General features: G+C 37.4%; 2 protein-coding genes across 2 annotated transcripts in view; one reads left to right on the top strand and one right to left on the bottom strand.

Moving 5' to 3' along the window:
- LOC111861958 (cytoplasmic dynein 2 heavy chain 1) overlaps nucleotides 1-4,972 on the bottom strand; it is a 155,760-nt gene extending 150,788 nt beyond the window's left edge. Inside the window, exons 1-2 of the mRNA XM_033750511.1 lie at nucleotides 4,854-4,972; nucleotides 575-648 (exon numbers count right to left, since the gene is read on the bottom strand). Of these exons, the coding sequence (XP_033606402.1) occupies nucleotides 575-626 (52 nt within the window). The 5' untranslated portion in view covers nucleotides 627-648; nucleotides 4,854-4,972. The remainder of the gene's footprint in view (nucleotides 1-574; nucleotides 649-4,853) is intronic.
- Nucleotides 4,973-7,681: 2,709 nt separating this feature from the next.
- On the top strand, nucleotides 7,682-18,066 carry LOC111862046 (thymidylate synthase). The gene is made up of 4 exons (XM_023847111.2): nucleotides 7,682-8,332; nucleotides 12,559-12,738; nucleotides 15,554-15,900; nucleotides 17,771-18,066. Exons 1-4 carry the CDS (start codon nucleotides 7,831-7,833, stop codon nucleotides 17,978-17,980), a joined length of 1,239 nt encoding a protein of 412 aa, XP_023702879.1. The 5' UTR covers nucleotides 7,682-7,830; the 3' UTR covers nucleotides 17,981-18,066.
- Nucleotides 18,067-19,991: the final 1,925 nt, after the last annotated feature.

The raw sequence follows: 19,991 nt of genomic DNA, 5'->3' as shown, positions 1-19,991 counted from the left end.
TTCCTATCTCAAGCCAAATAAACTCAGTTCACTCATTCCAACCATGCTTCTTTAAGATAAAGTTTAATATTATTCTCCATCTAAACCTATGTCTTTCATGTGATCTGTTCTTTCAGGTTTTCTAACGAAAACTTGTATTCTTTCCTATATCCTCCATATGTGACAAATTCTCCCATCTATTTCATCCACATTGATTTTATTATCTCAGTAATATTACAAAATGATGAAGCTCCTCATTATGCACATTTCTTCAGCCTACTGTGACTTCTTCCCTTTTAGGCCCAAATATTGTCATTAGCACCATTTTCTCAACAAACACTCTCTGCCTGTGTTCCTCCCTTAACATAACAGACCAAGTTTTATAGCCATATAAAACATAGGTTACTTTCTAGCACAGAATCAGATCAACCCATGAGTCCTCTACGAGTGAAAGCAGACGAGAAAGAGGCACTGCAGCATAAACAATAGTAAACATCATTTAAAAGTACAGCAGAGGCAATTAGTTGGTGTTAGGAAATTACACGATGGAACCAGCTACAGGAGTAAATGTTGTGAATTCTAATTAAGACCTTACCAGCTGTTATGACTACAAAGTCCTTCCGCTCATCTCCGGTAGCAAATGGCATTGTGGATTTGGAGACCTGCAAACTACATTAGAAAAATATAATTGGTCTGAATGATTAAATATATGTAGACGTAGCAGAAGCATATTTATACATATAATCTGATTTGCATGAAGACAAAAGAGTGAATTTAATTTTTATGTCTAACCAACTAACTGAGGGGTGCACGTAGTAGTGTAGTTGGTTGAGGCACTATGCTACAAGCCAGAAGGTCGGGGGATCGAATTCTAATGAGGTGGATTTTTTTCAATTTACCTAATCCTTCCAGCCATGTTGTGGCCCTGGGGTCAAGTCAACTTCTATCAGAAATGAATACCAGGAATATTCCTAGAGGTAAAGTGCAGCCAGTGCATAAGGCTGACAATCTCACGGCCATCTGTGGGCCGATTGTCTAGAAAATGTGGGAGCCTCAACATCTCACAACCCTATGGGCATCCATGGCCTGTTGCAGGGATACCTTTACTCACTTACTTACCAACTAACTGAATGAATGACTCCATAGAGCTAAATCCTTCTTGATAACCTGACAGTTGTCAAGTTACTAAAGAAATAACCAGCATTTTATGGAAGCCAAAGGTTCATTACCATGTTCACAAGAGCTTGCCACTGGTTCTTATCCTGAGACAGGTAATTCCAGTCCACTGCTCCTATTACATTTATTTAAGATTCATTTTAATAATATCCTCACATCTGACAAGGGTAGGTCTTTGAAGTGGTCTCTTCACTTTAGACTTTTTGACAAATTCTATATGCATTTCTTATCTCTCTCATATGTGACACATTTCTTGCCCATCTCTTCCTCCTTGATTTGATCATTCCAACAAAATTTGGTGATGAATACATATTGTGAAGTTCCTCACTGTGAATTTTCTCCAGCATCCTGTGACTTGATCCCTCTTAGGAGTCACGTGTTGGGAATGTCATGGGACAAATAACTTTACGTGGGTCTCGGATTTGTTGGTCCAATTGTCTCGCATTCATTCCTCGCTTTCATTCTCGTGGTGTTCTGCTGGCAACGTTTGCATTCGGTCTTGTTGTTCTGCTGGCATCTTTTTGCACTGTTCATTCTCCCACATCCACCCCTCTCTTCAGTGGTGCTCGTCCCTAGCACTTCCAAGGTCCAGGATTTGTTGTGACTCCATTCTTCCTTGTTTTATAACGTAACACTCGTTGTGCTCATAAATTTAATGATTCTTCCAAATTCGCCGCAGAATCCGAACTGATCCCACTTCTGACACCAGTTGTCACGTGTTCGGTATGTCACGCTCCATGTTCTCAAACACCCTCAGACTACGTTCTTCCCTTAACAGGACAGAACAAGTTTCACACCCATACTAACCTAAAATTGACAGTTATTCAGCTGGTCAACAGACTTCCTACCCAGTGATCCATTACCATGTTCACACTGGTTTCCCTCCCTCCTGAGCCTGTTCATTCCAGTCACCTCCTTCATATACTATTTCCGTGAGGTTCACTTTAATACCATCCTCTCATCAAAGTCTAGGCATCTCAAATAGGGCTCTATTTGGGGTTTTTCCAAATACAATTAACACCCATTTCTTATTCTTATAGGCTACAATCCCTGTTCAGCTTATCACAATGACTCAATAACTAAACCAATGTTAGATGAAGAGCATAAGAGCTGCTCATTATAGAAACATTTTCTTTCCACTGCTCTGTTACTTCATCATTCTTCATGTTCGGATATTCATTCCTCCTTCAGAATAACAAGTCAAGCTTTATAGCTACATAGACAATTGGTAAAATTACAGTGTTGTAAATTTATATATTTTATGGTTTAAGAGGAAGACAGGAAGATAAGGATTCTGAACTGCAGAGTACATTAAAACAGAAGCAAGTGTTTCTTGCAAAGCTAACATTGCTCAGCTAGACGGGAAATTCCCTTCCCTTAATGGTACCTGGAAGTTCATTTCCACGTCCAAACAGGCTGCCACAGGTCCATATCATAAGCCAGATGATGCAGTCTACATCATATTCTAGTTCTCTAAGATTCACTGATCTATGGCTCCCAAGTATCTCTTTCCCTTTCCTTCAGGTTCTCCAATTAAAATTCTGTAAATATTTCTCTTCTCTCATGTGTTACATATTCACCCAGCTAAGCCTCCTTGATTTAAAGATACTCATAATATATCATGAAAAGTATAGATTATGAAGCTGCTCATTAAACAGTTTTCTCCAGCCTCTTGTTAGTTCTTCCTTCTTATATTCAAATATTGTCAGCACAGTGTTCTCGCAACACCTTCAATTTACATGTATGTTTTCCTCCTTTGGTAACAGACTAAGGGAGGATGAGGAAAAACAAATACAGAGGAGGAGGAGGAAAAGAAGAAACAAAGGGAGGAAGAGAAGAAAAAGAGATCAGGGAGAAAGAAGAGGTAGGATAGAAAAGAAGTACGAGATAATGGAGAAACATAAGCAAAGAACAATAAGAACAAGAAGAAGGAAAAAGAAGAGAATAATGAAGAGAAACAGAAGGCTTCTCCCTGACTTCTTAAGCCTTAAAGGTTCAATAGATACAACCTTTATTTTCTCTGTAGGATTTATTTTCTCACCAAAACAAAACTAGAGAGAGAGTACCCTATAATGTAGTACAGAGGATTCCCAAAGGCATTCACAGAAGTTTATTAGGCTTGTTTCCTGTCAGTTTATAATCAGTATTTCTGTAAAGCACAAAATGTATTGAATGAAATGAACAAATTTCATATTCCAACAGAGTAATAAAAACTAACTTTATGCAAACTGGGCTTCGTTATTGACCAAAATAATTGAAAAACTTAATTCCTTAATAAATTTTCATGATTACATTTCATCATGTTTCAAAAACAGTTTATGATAGACCTACATCAAAAACGTGCAGGTATTACATCATGTAAAGTGCACTTTATGTCAAAAAAAAAAAGGTAAAGATACTCATACTTACTTACTTACTCATGGAGCTGAGCCCTTCTGGAGGAGCCGCTAATTCTGCAGCTACTCAAGAATTTCTCAGCATTTTATGGAACCCAAAGGTTAATTACTGTGTTCACAAGAGCTCTCCACTGGTACCTATCCTGAGCCAGATCAATCCAATCCATACCATCCCATCTCTCTAAGATCAATTTTAATATTTTCCACCCACCTACATCTTGGTCTTCACAGTGGTCTCTTTTCTTCTGGCTTTCCCACCAATATCCTATACGCATTCCTCGTCTCCCCCATCGTGTTACATGCCCTGCCCACCCCATCCTCCTTGACTTGATCATTCCAATTATACTTGGAAAAGAGTACAAGTTATGAAGCTCCTCATTACGCAGTTTTCTCCAACCTCCTGTCACTTCATCTGTCTTTGGTCCAAATATTCTCCTCAACACCCTGTTCTCAAACACCGTCAGTCTATGTTTCTTCTTTAATGTCAGAGACCAAGTTTCACACCCATACAGAACCACAGGCAAAATTATAGTTTTGTATATTCTAATTTTTATGTTTTTGGACAACAGACGAGAAGACAAAAGGTTCTGGACTGAATGGTAGCAAGCATTACTCAGAGTTCAATTGCCTCTTAATTTAAAGATACTTATACTTGTCCAATTGTACTTGTGTAACAGTTTATAGATGTAAATAAAATTAAAAAAAAAAATCCCCAAAACAGAATCGGTTGACAAACATTAAGCAAAGATCTCTGGTAACAGATTTCATTTCAAAATTGCAACATNCGAAACGTCGGTTAACACCACATATACACGGTGCCAAATCCCAGAAGACTGCTTTCTTCATAGTCACTGACGTGAAAGCCTCAAATCTTACAATTTCAATGATAGTTTATGACAAACTTAAAAGAGGTCTGTGTACGACCTTGTACACTTCGTTAAGAATCAATGTGGGAGAAAATCGAAATTCCCCAAGACTTCTGTGGAAGTATCTTATAATGTTAATTTATATATGTTAATATAAGTTCGGGGTTTACGTACTGATTAGGTCGCAGGCAGAGAGGCATGCATGTTCTCAACTTAAAAAAAAAAAGACCTGACCGGCGGTTGAAGTAGTTAAAGTAGTGATCGGTAGTGATTAGGTCACTGACAGACGAGCTGATATGCCCCATGCCTTCCACATATGGCGTTCTTCTAACTAGTAGCCGAATACCTACAATTTATTTTTTTACAGACTTGGCTTCCTTTCAAATTAACGAGCACGTACAACATACGAATATGTTCACATATGTAATGTGCTTACACAATTTTTGCAGTGTTGTAAAGCCTGAAATTATACTCCGCTCACCGACGTTCCATGCTTTAAACACATACAACACGAAGCAGAATATTTGGAAGGTTTGGAAGTCTCCACAGAATATTGACAAAATACTATTTCAAGCGTAATGGTAACCATGGCAACGACTAAACAAATAACACAATTTAAAATGTCCCTAAGTTTGGTATCTTTCGGTAACTGTGATCGGTTACATTGGTATTAGCTGTGTAATCACAGGTGACGGGACACACGGATCACTAAGTTGGAGGGAAGTACTTCGTAGTTGAAGAAAGCAGTCTTCTGGGATTTGGCACCGTGTATATGTGGTGTTAACCGACGTTTCGGAGGAACGTATCGCCTCCATCTTCAGGGTAGAAGAAAAAGTATAAGAAATCTGCAAGCGACAAGACCGTGAGAACGGTAAAAGCAGCCACGGTCTTGTCGCTTGCAGATTTCTTATACTTTTTCTTCTACCCTGAAGATGGAGGCGATACGTTCCTCCGAAACGTCGGTTAACACCACATATACACGGTGCCAAATCCCAGAAGACTGCTTTCTTCATAGTCACCGCCGTGAAATACTTCGTAGTTGTTACATAGGGAAACCGTTGACACCTCAAAGACGGCAAATGAATGCGGCATTTCCAAACATCTGAACGGGGAAAGCNGGCAACGACTAAACAAATAACACAATTTAAAATGTCCCTAAGTTTGGTATCTTTCGGTAACTGTGATCGGTTACATTGGTATTAGCTGTGTAATCACAGGTGACGGGACACACGGATCACTAAGTTGGAGGGAAGTACTTCNGGATAAGCAAGAAGTTGAGGTTACGTTAACCTTGTTTTGAACTATCACGGCAGGATGCATGAAATTAAAATTTTTATAAATGTATTGAATGTTAGGATTGGATTGTGAGCACATGAAGCAAAGCCTCAACGAAGAAGCCTTGGTAACGGTTGGTGAAGAGACGCTGGTAACCTGTGCAATGGCTTATCTTGTAGATTTCTGATCAGCCCCGTGAAACTCTCATGTTATTGTCTGGCAAAAAGGCCGCCATGACACCACGATTCAATGCTGCTGCCATCTCTACGCATTTACCCCTAACTAAATACAAAATGATGGCCAGATCCGACAGCCCAAACGATAAGAAGGTATGTTAACATATCACCTTTCGGGTGCTCCTCGCCCCCCGTCGTACTTATGAAGCCGTTTGTAGGAAGAATAGGAATAAATCATTTTGCAACCAGATCTCTTGCACTGCAGAGGTTCCTACATCCCCCTTTTTTAATTCTGTTCAGTATCACTTCACCCATATCTATTGGGAGGGATATGAGTGAAGTGATATTAAACCTGGCTCCCCTTGAAAAAAAAAGAACAATATAGTAAGATCATCTGTAGTACATGATATTTGGTTGCAAATTATTTTTCTCACCAGTGCCTGGAAAGTACTAACCTTTCTTTCACATCACACACCTCTTTATCCAAATGCACCGGACATTGTGAGCTGTAACATATATGGAATACATGTATTTAGGAAAGCTGAAGATGGGGAAATTTGAAAGAAAATTCTGTTTTCATCAGACACACTTATATTAAACCTCATAAGTTGCTCAAAACTTACACTTGAAAGCCACACGTGAGATAATTTTTCGGTTATGTTTAAGTATTATAAATCATCCATAGTAAGCAACAACACTCAGGTACCCATTTATTATTAATCTCATTAGAATGATGGAACTCGAGAATGTGAACTACATCCTTGTCAACAAGATTAATACTGCATTTAATGACACATAAAAATGTGATATATTCATCTTCACCAGTTAGGTACAGGGCAGACAAATATGGCAAAAATAATAACATATCTTACAGAAATATAATGAATACTGAAAATCTGAAATCTTTTCATATTCCAGTTCAGTAATGGAAAGAATTATATGGCAAAAATAATAACATATCTTAAAGAAATACAATGAATATTGAAAATCTGGTATTTATTCACATTCCAGTTCAGTAAGGAAAAGATTACACATGGAGCTCAGCCCTTCTGGAGGAGCTGCCAATTTTGCAGCTACTCAAGAATTTCTCCGCATTTTATGGAACACGAAGGTTCAGTACCGTGTTCACAAGAGCCCTCCACTGTCCCTATCCTGAGCCAGATCAATCCAATCCATCCCATCCCATCTCTCTAAGACCCATTTTAATATTTTCCACCCACCTACATCTTGGTCTTCACAGTTGTCTCTTTTCTTCTCGTCTCCCCCATCATGCTACATGCCCTGCCCACCTCATCCTCCTTAACTTGATCTTTCTAATTATACTTGGAGACGAGTACAAGTTATGAAGCTCCTCATTATGCAGTTTTCTCCAACCTCTTGTCACTTCATCTCTCTTCAGTCCAAATATTCTCCTCGACACTCTGTTCAGTCCGACGTTTGAGCAAAAATTTCGGACGTTTCACGTCTTGCTGATCATCTTTGCATTGTTCCAGATATCGTACGAGTGGCCCCACATATAGCAAAGAAACGTACCTTCGTTCGATTCTTTATATGGTACAACAACTCATATTTCAATGCCGTCTGTGGGAGGAAGTCGTTCTACTTTATAATAGCTCTATTTCATGAAATAATTAAATAACAATCATGCCATTTGATAGAGATAATTTATTTCCAGATTACAGATTTATCATAAATAATACATTTTTATTAGAACTTCTTCAATTTATTGTATCTTCAATCACACATGTTGTACAAATCCTGCAATGAGTCAGTACCTTGCCGATAGAGTGACACGGTTAGGGGCTTAGTCTTTGGCGCCGTAGGCCCCGTGGCGCTTTGTTGCACTTCAGCGGTGATCGTGGTGATTGGACTTGGCGCGAATTTGTTTAGATGGTGCGTTAGTGTTCAGTGATATACAGGAAATTTTTATACCTTTATTCGTAAGTTTGAGAATTTGGTGAAATGAGCACCCAGCCGGAATCTTCAGCAAATGAAAATGGTGACGGTGAAATCAAAGCAATGGATGTTAATTTGAAAAATGCTAGGGGAAATCCTGACACAGTTAACCTTGCCCAACCTCCCGTAGAAGTAAGAGAATTGGAGTATGTAGAAGGAATGATGCATGTCAGTAAGGAAAACAAGGAAAAATGTACAGGAAATAACAGTTTAATGTCAGATATTATTGATGATACAAAAAGTTACGAAAACAAGGGACTGTTGCCTTCACCTGACAACTTGAATAGAAGTAATCTCCCTACACATACTATCAGTCCTGTTTCATCAAATTGCAATTCCGATTATTTTAACGCTGCAGGAGATGCTGCTGTAAGTGTTGAACATGAGGAATATCAGTATTTAAATCATATTGATAGAATCATTAAACATGGCTTCAAGAGGTGTGATCGCACTGGAGTTGGCACTTATTCCTTGTTTGGAGCACAGATGCGATATTCTTTGAGAAATGGTAAGTCAGAGAAGCTGTGGGTTTTCCTGCTATTTTTAAATGTATAACTTTTCTCATTAAATGTGTAAATATTCTACAATAGACAAAATCCAATCAGTAAGGATAATTGACAATATAAACATTTTTTTCCTTTTTTTTTCTGTTGGTCCATACTGGTACAACCATTGGATATAGGAAAGTCCAAAAGGAATAAAAGAGTACAGTTATATTAATAATAAGACATGTAATCATTAAAAGCTTTGTTGAAGAAAAATAGAAATGATAGAACACTGTAAATATTGATACAGTGATGTTAAGATTACCATCAGAAATAGTTATCTAGTTTTATGCATAAAGGAATCATCCACAGTATAAAAAGAATGCTCATGCAAATAATTTTTAATGCTTAAAGCTTTTAATATCACATGCTAAGTCCTTAATATCAGCTGGGAGATGATTATATATCTTAATGCCTGCTTAGGTGCGACTTTTATGAAACATCGTCAAGTGAGTCGTTACTTGAAAAAAAATTAGAATTATTCATGGTATTAAAATTATGAATTTCAGAATTTTGTTTAAACAATTATTTATTGGTAACCATAAACAGAGCTGGGATGCTAGAGGTACTATATTTAAAATTTTAAAAACATTTATCCAAGAATACCTGGGTCTTGCTTCCATTAGTATTCTAACCATTCGTTTTTGGAGTTTGAAAATATTTTGTACTGTGGGAAGAAGTTCCAAGAAAATTAATCCATATGTTATAACTGAATGAAAATAAGCATGATAGATTATCTTTAGGGAATTTAATGATAAGAAAGGTCTGATTACTCTTGCAATATGACACACTTTGTTTAATTTGGAAGTCAGCATATCAATGTGACTCTTTCAAGACATAGTATTGTGAAGTACTAGCCCAAGAAACTTTAGTTTGGTAGTATTGGCAATAATTTTGTTATATTTAATTTGTATTTCGGAATTAATAATGTATTTAGAGCGGAATCCCATACAGCATGTTTTGTCCAGATTTAGTGAGAGTAAATTTGCCTTAGAACCATTTCATCACATCTTATAATCTTACAGAAAACTCTTTCAGTGCTTCTTAATGACAGCAGAAAAGTGAATACTGGTATCAAAGGGTAATGCAATGAAGGACATTTCAGAAGTAATCCTTAGAATCTTCCTTAATATAAATCATGTGCCTATAATAGCAAATAATATTAAAAATATGATTTCTTTATCACATCAATATGCATGTGGTTATGATAAAATATAAACAGTACTTGAAACTTGCAAAAATTACATTAGTGTCAGTCAGCACACAAGTAAAAGGTACAGACGAAGTCCCTGTATTTAACTAGTTAAAAACTGCACCACAGAGACACAATGGGGGAATGGATGTATAGATCCACATATTGATGTCGGCACTAGCTTCACAGCCTGACTGCTTTACTGCTGAGTACCCATTGGAGCCTCCAGAACCTGTCTGGATAACATGGAGAGGAGAAAATCTTGCCCCAACTGGAATTCTTACCTTTCAGCTGTCCAGTCAGTCACTCTACTGACTGTGCTATCCTGGCTCACAAACAATATACACAAAGGAACAATTTGTCTTTAGGTATATGACAATGATTAACCCTCAGCCTCGAATCCAAATCTATATTCTTTCCTAATTATTTATTATTTCACTTCCTGAAATTGATTACTTTTATAATTATGTGAAGGACATATTTTATAGCATGAACAAATCGTTTAAATCCAACAAATATATGGTGAATAGGGGAAAAAAATTCATGGAATTCACTGGCATTAGTGAAAAATTTATTACCCAAAATTGCTGCAACACTAAAAGTTATCATATTAATTTAATTTTAGTTCTTATCGATTTTTTCAATTACAGATCTCGAAACAAATCATAACATACAATACAGAGTTCATTTGGGTCAACAGCTTTTATTTTATATATTTTTCTGTATGGTTAATACATTGCAGTTGGTTATGTGCCTGTCAACCATATTTCCAAGCCCCTGCTGCTGTATTAAACACTGAATCAGTTCACTCAGAATTACTGGGTTTTTGGACTTTTTCCATTGTCCGGCATTCTAGAAAACAGAAAACATGACATTTTGGAAATTTGATCTGTTTCCGTCCTCAGGTGAGTGGGGTGGAAGACACCTATTCAGTTGGGTCCCTTAGAAAGAACTAACCCCCTTTTGTCAAAATGTCACTTGAGAGTTACATATTGAAGTGGATGTTCATGTATGGTATCCATATAAATAGTTAGAAGATGCCAACACAAATTTCAGGTGTTAAGTTCAAACTGGAAAAGAAAAAAAAAAACTATTCCTAGTCATTTGTACATTTAGACAGCAGGGATATTGTCGGACAAAATGAAATGAATGAGAATGCTGAGTGGTTATTGAAAAGGAACTTGGATGAAATTTGCATTAGGGCTAAACATTCTCTTTGAAAATCTCTTCGATGCCTTGTACAGGAGACCGGAGTTTGAAGTTTCCTGTATTTCTGAAAGGGAAGTAAAGTGCATGGATGTGAATATTTTATGGAGGTCCAAGGAATTCATGCCTAACAACAGAAACCTTTTCAGACATGTGCTGTGATTTGGGCAGATATTGTTGAGCCATGACTGCAACCTTCCATGTTCTTTCCAATTCATTATTCAGCAATTATCATACTACAGGGAGGTCCAAAAATGTACTCACTCTTTAATAGTCAATATCTTTGGAACTACATGACATGTAGTTACAATTCTTGCGCGGTAGTGTAGTGTAACGTTTTCTCAACAGATAGTGAAGGTCACATGAGTGACGTGAGTGTCGTGCCATGTGCGCGCTGTGAGCAGAAGACGGCAACAACAATGGCTAAAAGGTTCTTTGAGCAACGCAAGGCTGTATTGAAGTGGTACTGGACGAGGTGCAATTCAAAATGAAAGGTACTGTTAACCGCCACAATTTTGTGTATTGGGCTCCTGTAAATCCACGTGTTCACATGGGCAAGGAAGTGACTCTACTGGGTGTTAATGTGTGGTGTGGTCTGTCGTCGCGCGTTTTGATTGGTCCTTTCTTCTTTGAAGGTACCGTAACTGGTCAGGTGTATCTCGATATGCTTCAGACATCGATTTTCTCTGCCATTTGAGAGCTGTTTGGAGATGAGAGATTTTACCATCAAGATGTCAGGGCATACTTGGATGACACTCTACCTGGACGATGGATAGGTCGAAGAGGTGCTATTGAGTACCCACCATGGTCTCCAGACTTAACACATCTCAACTTCTACCTATGGGGAACCTTGAAGGATGAAATTTATCAACAAACGCCAGCTACACTTAACACACTACGAGAAACCATTGAAGCGTCGTGTGGACCCATCACACTGGACACACTGACAGCTGTAGTTCACTCAGCAGTTTGGTGGCATCGACACTGTTTAGCCGCTGATGGTGGTCACTTCGAACACATACAAGAACTCTCTCTCCACGCAAGAATTGTAACTAAATGTCATTTTGTTCCAAAGATATTGACTATCAAAGAGTGAGTACATTTTTTTGGACCCCTCTGTATTTAATAAGGCATTCTTCATTTTCCATGTACATGTAATTAATGTTATACTTTTCCATCCTGTAGGTAATATTGGTGCAAATAAACAGCCTTCTTGTATTCACTCATCCTTTTCTTACACATGTCAGATATTTTTAGAGGAGGCTAAGTATATGAGTTGGTGGGTAGATGTGAGTGTGAAGCAGATTATTTTTTCAGAACTGCTGAATTTTTTTAGTTTTTTGTTCTGGTACTTAATATTGAAATACTGTATTCTTCTAGCAAACCACTGACATTGCTTATTATTAAGTAAAGTAAACATAGGAATATAAGTTTTCAGAGTGTGGTCTTTAGGTTATGACACAATGTACTAATGCAGGAGGATACCATTTTCAAACAGACATGCTTCATCTATCAGCATGTTATACAATATTATAGTGTCACAACTGAGATGAGTCCAATCCAGTATTCATTACCATAAAAAAATTGAAAACTTATACAAGTTCTTTCAAATTACTTAAGTCGCTAGCTAATGTTAATTTAATTCCATACAAAGCAAAATGTTGTACTTTTACCAAATAAACTTTGCCTGTTTTATAAATCACTATTGCTGTGTAAAGAAAGAGTCTGAGTAGATATCATTAGAATCTTAAATTATTGTCTGTTAGCATATTATATTATTCATTTCTATAGGGGTGTTTCCACTTCTAACAACCAAGAGAGTGTTCTGGCGTGCAGTGGTGGAAGAACTGCTGTGGTTCATTAGAGGCTCCACAAATGCCAAAGAGCTACAAGAAAAGAATATCCACATTTGGGATGGTAACAGTTCACGGCAGTTCCTCGACTCTTTGGGATTTAATGATCGAATTGAAGGTGTGCTTATTTTATGGAGAAAAAAAGTTTTGTACAATATAATTTGTTTATATTTGCAAAGTTTTTACTTGTAATTTTTATTCCATTCTTATAAAAACAATATCTTATTGTACAGCATTAGTAGTGTCTATTTTTGCAATATACTTAGTAATACAGTGAGATGTAGGGACCTACATCACTTTATTGTTAAAGTTAATTTAAATCAACAGGAGATCTAGTTAGAAATGAAAATATATAATATGAGGATTTCTTTACACATAAATGTAGAAAGTTGTAGTAATTACAAACTTGCTGTTGTTTTGGCCTCTGCCAGCTGAAATGAATATATTCTACAATGGATGTATCCATGGAATGAATATTGTTATTTCCAATGACATAAAAATGCAGCTGGCTATGCAGTTATCAGAATACATTATTCTTGAAGCCTTTGTGAATGATGATAGCTTATGCAGTTGTGTTGTTAGTTTGTCCCTCTTTGTACCATCACAATAGAATCTTACATTATTTCTTCCTGCTTCACTTCCTTAAAAGTAAGCTTATGGGATCATAGTTCTGTCTGTCTGCTATATCAACTTCTGAACCAGTTGATCATACAACTATTATGCCCACTGGAGACCACCTCAGCATCATGCCATTTAATTTAGAAACCTGATAAATTTTAAAGAATGTGGAACTTTTATTTAAGAGTGCAAAACAACAATGTGGTGGTTGTGTGAAAACTATTTTACCTATAATTTTGATGGCAATAACCAATGAACCAATGGAGCTAGGCATGCAAAATCTGTTTATGGACTAACAATAACAAGTATGGTAATAATGCAGTATTTTTAGGTTATATGTGACAAGTTTAATGTAGAGAGAATCTGTATTTATACAGTTTATTACAAAACGTAAAGTAAAATAAAATAATTAAACAACAATAACAAAAAAGTAAAAAAAAAATAATAAAGCTATCCCTGTAACAGGCCGTGAAGGCCCATAGGGTTATGAGACGTTGAGGGTCCCACATTATCTAGACAATTAGCTCAAAGATGTCAGCCTTACGCACTGGCCGTGCTTTACTACCCAGGAAAATTATTTAATTAATTCTTGGTACTCATTTCTGTTAGAGGCTGGGTCGACCCCAGGGCCATAGTGCAGCCAGAAGGACTAGGTAAATTAATAATAACAACAATAATGGTGACATCTGTAGTGCCAAAAGTCTTCTCAGTAGGTAATCATACTTTATGAGTTCAGCTCAGGCCGTTATTAATGGTAATGACTGAAAAGCATTCACACACTATGACAAGGGCAGCAACTCAACCAGGAATTTTGCGCATATTGTCGCATGTTGGATATGTCACGTGACAAATAACTTCACGTGGGTCTCGGATTTAGTGAATCTTTATTGGACACTCATGCTTACACACCATACAATTATTATCACTTGCAATATCACTTGACTTCTGGGCCAGTACTCCAATGTGACGTCTCAACTATCCTTGGCCATGGTTGGATCTCAACTGTCTCTGGCGGCAGCTATCCCAAGATTGTCTTGTTCTCAATACTCAGTACTCGATATTCAATTCTCAGTATTCAATACTCAATATTCATGCTCTGTTCTCAATTCTCCAGTACTCCATGTTCAATATTCTATTCGAGAGCTAGGCCCTTTATACAAGGCACACGCGGACTCAATAGAGGACACCCCTCACCAAGGTTCGATCTCACGTGTTCGGCAATCCGTTGCTTCGGGAATGCTCTTTATAGATTACACCGGTAACGTGTTTCTTCTCATCTGTTGCTATGATTTGTCGCTGTGTTAACTCCCCAATTTCCACATATTCATTGTCGTGGAAGTGTCTGTTCCGATTGTAGTGGTTGTAGCGGTGATGGACGTAAGATAACGCGTCACAACATGGAAACTGTAACAATTCCCATGTGCTATAAAACAATGTGTGTAATATACAGTAGCATGTAGAGCTGTTGCTGGGTAGTGACCTCGAAACAGACAACAAAACAACATTCGCCGCTAGGCAGCAGATTTTTAATAAGTATACGCAACCATTACTGGGTAATGCCTTTGCAAACAAGCACATTCCCATGGAAATTATTTGAGCAACAATAGAAGAGCTGTGTTTTCTGTTGGTCTGTGCCGAGATGTTAGAAGCAAGGGACAAAGTTTGAAGTTAGTCAGTTGTAAGGAAGGAAGATAATTGTATGGGAGTCTATGAAGAGAAGACTTGGTCACTGCAGTTGAAGAATCTCCATGGTTAAGATCCGTTACTGGGAAATGCCTAGTGAAAGCAAGACTGAAAAGACGCTGTAGTAATTGGTAAAATGTGGAAATAGTGATAGTGTTATAGTTATTTGTAGTTATGACCTGTAAGTGGTCAGTAAATCCAATCTCCAATCCTAAACCCTGTCAAGAGTCACTCTTAACATGTGACAATATTTTACTTCACTTGGCACATGTGTACCGAACACATTTGACTGCCCCATTCATGATGGGTGGTGGTGCTAGTTATTTACTCACAGATCATTTAATAATGTTGTATTGACTAAGTTTTACTGATAAAACTAAAGCTTCATTATTTATGACAGGACATAAAGTGTTTAACCCTTTCATTGCCATATTATTTTCTGTACTAAACTATAGAAGTGATTTTGCCAGCTCACAAAACCAGCTTTCGTCAGGTAAGCAGTCCACAATTACCTGTCAGAGCACTCAGTTTCTCAGAAAATATTCAGATGTATGCTTCCTGAATAAAAAACAGCGTTAGTGCTAAGTTGACACCTCCTGGTTTATTCATGGACGCTTAATACTTTATTGTAGGAGACCTTGGACCTGTGTATGGATTTCAGTGGCGTCACTTTGGAGCTGAATATAAGGACATGCACACTGACTATGCTGGTCAAGGTATTGATCAACTCCAGCAAGTAATCAACACACTGAAGTCCAAACCATATGATCGTCGCATGATCATCTGTTCATGGAATCCTACTGATATACCGAAAATGGCTCTTCCACCATGTCACTGCCTTGTTCAATTCTACGTTGCCAATGACGAGCTCTTCTGCCAGCTGTATCAGCGTTCAGCAGACATGGGGCTTGGAGTACCATTTAATATTGCTAGTTATGCATTACTAACTTACATGGTTGCAAAGGTGACAGGTCTAAAGGTACAGACACTTTAATTTCTATGTAGTGAAATTCTGGTATAATTGGATTTTCTGTAAAATTTTGAAAATATCAAGTTATAGAAGATGTTTAGTTTCATGATTTCCTTTATGACACATTTACTTACTGGAGAATGTTGTATTGGAACTGTTCTGTATGTGATGTATGTATGCAGTTTCCACATATTTGTAAAGTAAGTTTTCTCATGAAAAGCACTGCCTTCTGGGATATACTGCTATGCAGTCTGTTAAAGTCTTTCAATTGACTACATGGTGTTATATCCCAGAGATAGTACTCTTCATAACCACTGCTGTGAGAACCTCAAATCCCATATTTTCTCACGATATTGTTAAAACTACATGAAATTCAAACCTGCAGCAAACATTTAAATGAAGCACCAAACTGTTAGTGTTTCTAGCAAATTTAATTTATAATGCATTTGTGACAGATCAGCTTGTCATTAGAAATTACAATGTTCGTTGCTCCTTTAATCCATTTAAATGTCTCATCTTGTCATGTAAACACAATCCTTCATAGATCTGAGAACCTCACAGTGGTGACTGTGAAGAGTACTATCTTCTGGGATGTGACACTATGTAGTCCTGACATTTTGGAAGAACGTCAGTAAACTTCTACCAGACTACAAAGTGTCATATTCCAAAGCTTGGTGCTTGCTTGGCTTCAAGTATGAAGATGAAGGCAATGCAGTCCTCTGAAATGGTAAACTTCTGTAGACTACACAGCATCATGCCTCACAAGATGGTATTACTTCCCAAAATGCAAAAACTAAAGGTGTTGAATCTGGTGACTTTAGAGGCCAGGGTCATGTGCTGCCTTTAACAGTCTAGTGTCTGGACATCCAGTCAGTCAAAGCACTGAGTATACTAAAATAGGGCAGGCAATAATGGACATCCTTAGTGTCACTATAACTTAATTGACAGTGAATGAGTTCATTATGCATCAGTATTCCCCAGTGTCCCTCCTGCTTACTCAAGTACCTGTACCAAACTTCCCTTCTGTTCAACTGGTTTATGCCATACTGCCACAGACTATGCTGTAAGTTTTGCTGTCCTTCAGTTTGTTCTCCTACCCAATATATATTTCACTTTTATATTCTCATGTTTCCATTCACTTTCTCTTCTCCCATTTAAACTCCACATTAGAATTCTATAATAATTACAATAGTGTGCTGCTTGCAGCATCTCTAAAGGTCCATATTTAAAGACTGAGGCATTTTCTGATATGAAAACTATGACATCTGTCATAAGCAGGGAAAGAATTTGGGGGGTAAAAAATTACTTTATAATTATTCAGCACAGAATCACAAGTAAAATACTGAGTAAATGAAAGATACAAATTTTTCAAAGGTCTCTTATCACACAAACTAAAACAGAGTGTGGGATTGTGTTTGTAGAGACAACCACACGGTAAACTTCTATAACAAATATTTATTGTTGCTAGAAGTTGACTACATGGTTGTCTCTTCAAGCAACGACAATCCCACACTGGTGACCTTGACATATCGTCCAGTAGGTGGTTGTGTTTGCTGCATGAACCTGAAAGGTATGCCTACTACATGGCTATAAATATTTATTCAAATGAAACAGCGATCCTCTCACTAGAATAAACAGTAGAACTACTACTTGTGCACTGATGGTGATCAAATGTGGGCACATACCTCAGTCCTTGTGATGCATCAGTGCAATTCCTGAGAGTTTGGGGCCAGAGGCCTCTACCAAGAGGATCACTCAGTGATTATTAATGTTATTGTTTTCCTTACCCTATAACTAGCCAAGTGCCAGGTCAGCAACGATGCCACTATGCTGCTTGTTCATGGATATTATAAACCTTATTGTTTGTTCTGCTTTATAGCCAGGTGAATTTATTCACACAATGGGAGACAACCATGTATATCTGAATCATGTGGCAGCATTGAAGGAACAACTGAAACGCAAGCCTCGGCCTTTTCCAACATTACGCATCACTAGAGAAGTTCAAAACATTGAAGATTTCCAATATGATGACTTTGAGTTGTGTAACTATAGACCACATCCCAAGATCAGTATGGAGATGGCTGTATAAATATTTCATTGAACACTGTTAAAGGCATTTAGTATGTTTTGTGCTGAACAGCTTAATTAAAAAACAAAATCTGTATTTTTTGTAGATTATGAGTTTGATGATTTTATAAAAAAAATGTATCTTCTTTAAGTCACTCCCTATTCATCTTTACCAGTCTCACTTTGTTGAACTGGCATTTCATCGACACTGTTGTGAAGTGTGATTGTAGCTTCTTGCAAGCTTTCACTGTAAAGAAAACCTCTTCCTCCACCCTAAGCTGGAATTAAAATTTCACCTTCTGGTTGAATAATAATGTTGCATGAATCTGATATTCCATTTTGTCTCTGAGTTTGTATAAATGACAATTTTTGTGCAGAACTGGCATATGTGCAATCTATGTTTATATCAATTTCATAGGTTCGTTACTGAAAAAAATGAACATAGCTCCTCCAGATCATAACCCTCCTGAAGATGCAACTAACCACTATAAGAGTGTATAAAATCAATTGAGGGGGGGGAGTACAAATCACATTATATGGCTGGAAGTGCCGTAATAGCCAGAGATTTCAATCTGGCCAGTGATGGTTAAGCACTATGCCATGAACTTGTATGGGGGACTGAAGGTGTAGGTAGCTCCAATGCATTCTCAACCTTGGCACTTGAAGGTGACTGCTCATCTTCATGTTTTGACCACTCTAACTCCAGGGAAAGTCATCAGAACCCAGTAGATAGCAGTCTTGGTGGGCTCCAGAGCCTGTATGGAATCTCTGGGAAAGAGAAAAGCTGTTTGCCCCTGCCTGGAGTGAATCCTCAATTCTTCAGTTGTCCAGTTGATAGCCTAGTTGGTATACAAAGAGGGGTTCCCTTCTCAAGATGCAATTAAACCCCATAACAATCCATACTGTCAACCAGGCCTTGAAATATCACAAGCATAATATACAGGCCACTGTGCTTTTCTGGTGAATCACATACAAAGTAAAAGTATCTCAAAGGAACTCAGTTTTTGTCTTCTTTATAGTGGGCTGTTCTCGTGTTCTCATATATGTTCTCATGGCATGGTGCATAATTAATTAAGTGCAGGGAGAACTTTACCTTCTACCTAAACACATCCAAGAGGGAATAGTATGAAACATGGGCTGTGTGCAACACTGCAGTACACTGATCCCAGCAACAAGTAATCATAAGGTGCACTGCATGAAGGTGTGTGTGAAAAGATTAAATCCTGCAAATTATAACAATATTGAAATTAGCAATGATAAATACTGTGGGTATAAGACTGTCTTACAAACCTTACTTGAAGTGAATATTTATGGCCTGGGTTGTATCACATCCACACTGGAATTGGAGCTAACTGCACTTGTTTGTAGTAACAAATTTTTCAGAACATAAAAGATAGAAATCACATTTGAGCATCAAACAAGAATATGGCATTTTCTTCACTTTTGTCCTTACAATCCAGAATGTGAGGGTAACAGGAGTGGGAAATGATACAATCACAGTTATTGTGAAATGCCAATACACATACTAAATTAAACTGGATATGCTGTGCTGGCAATAAAGTATCCTTCACTGCTACTACCTCCTTCACTTGCCTTAAGAATGACATCAAATTTGCACCATTAATTAATCAAATCTGTATAAAACACTCTTCTGTGACACTCTTATTCAAGCTTACAACACAGATCATTGCAACTCCTTATCTGTAACAAACAGCACGAGCCAGTTCAAAAGATGTAAAGAAGAGACTACGTACTTTAAGATTAACTATATAAAAGAGTATATTTTATCATGACATTAAGAAAATGAAGACAAATAAATAAATCTCAGTAAATATTGCATTTTTAGAAAAACATTCCTTCACAATTATTTTGCTTGATACAATAAAATGTCCATGGAGATGATGGAAACGGTGTGAATTCGAAAACAGTATCTTTGCTGAAACCAGCAAAAATTGGATTTCAGATTAAGAAGTTTTGTATGAACTGATCAAGTCTGGTCATTTTTAATTTTTTTTTTAAATCTGCTAGTAGGG

Source organism: Cryptotermes secundus, unplaced genomic scaffold (genome assembly GCF_002891405.2).
Source record: "Cryptotermes secundus unplaced genomic scaffold, Csec_1.0 scaffold181, whole genome shotgun sequence".
In the NCBI taxonomy this organism is placed as follows: domain Eukaryota; kingdom Metazoa; phylum Arthropoda; class Insecta; order Blattodea; family Kalotermitidae; genus Cryptotermes; species Cryptotermes secundus.
This window is presented reverse-complemented; position numbering and strand designations above follow the sequence as displayed.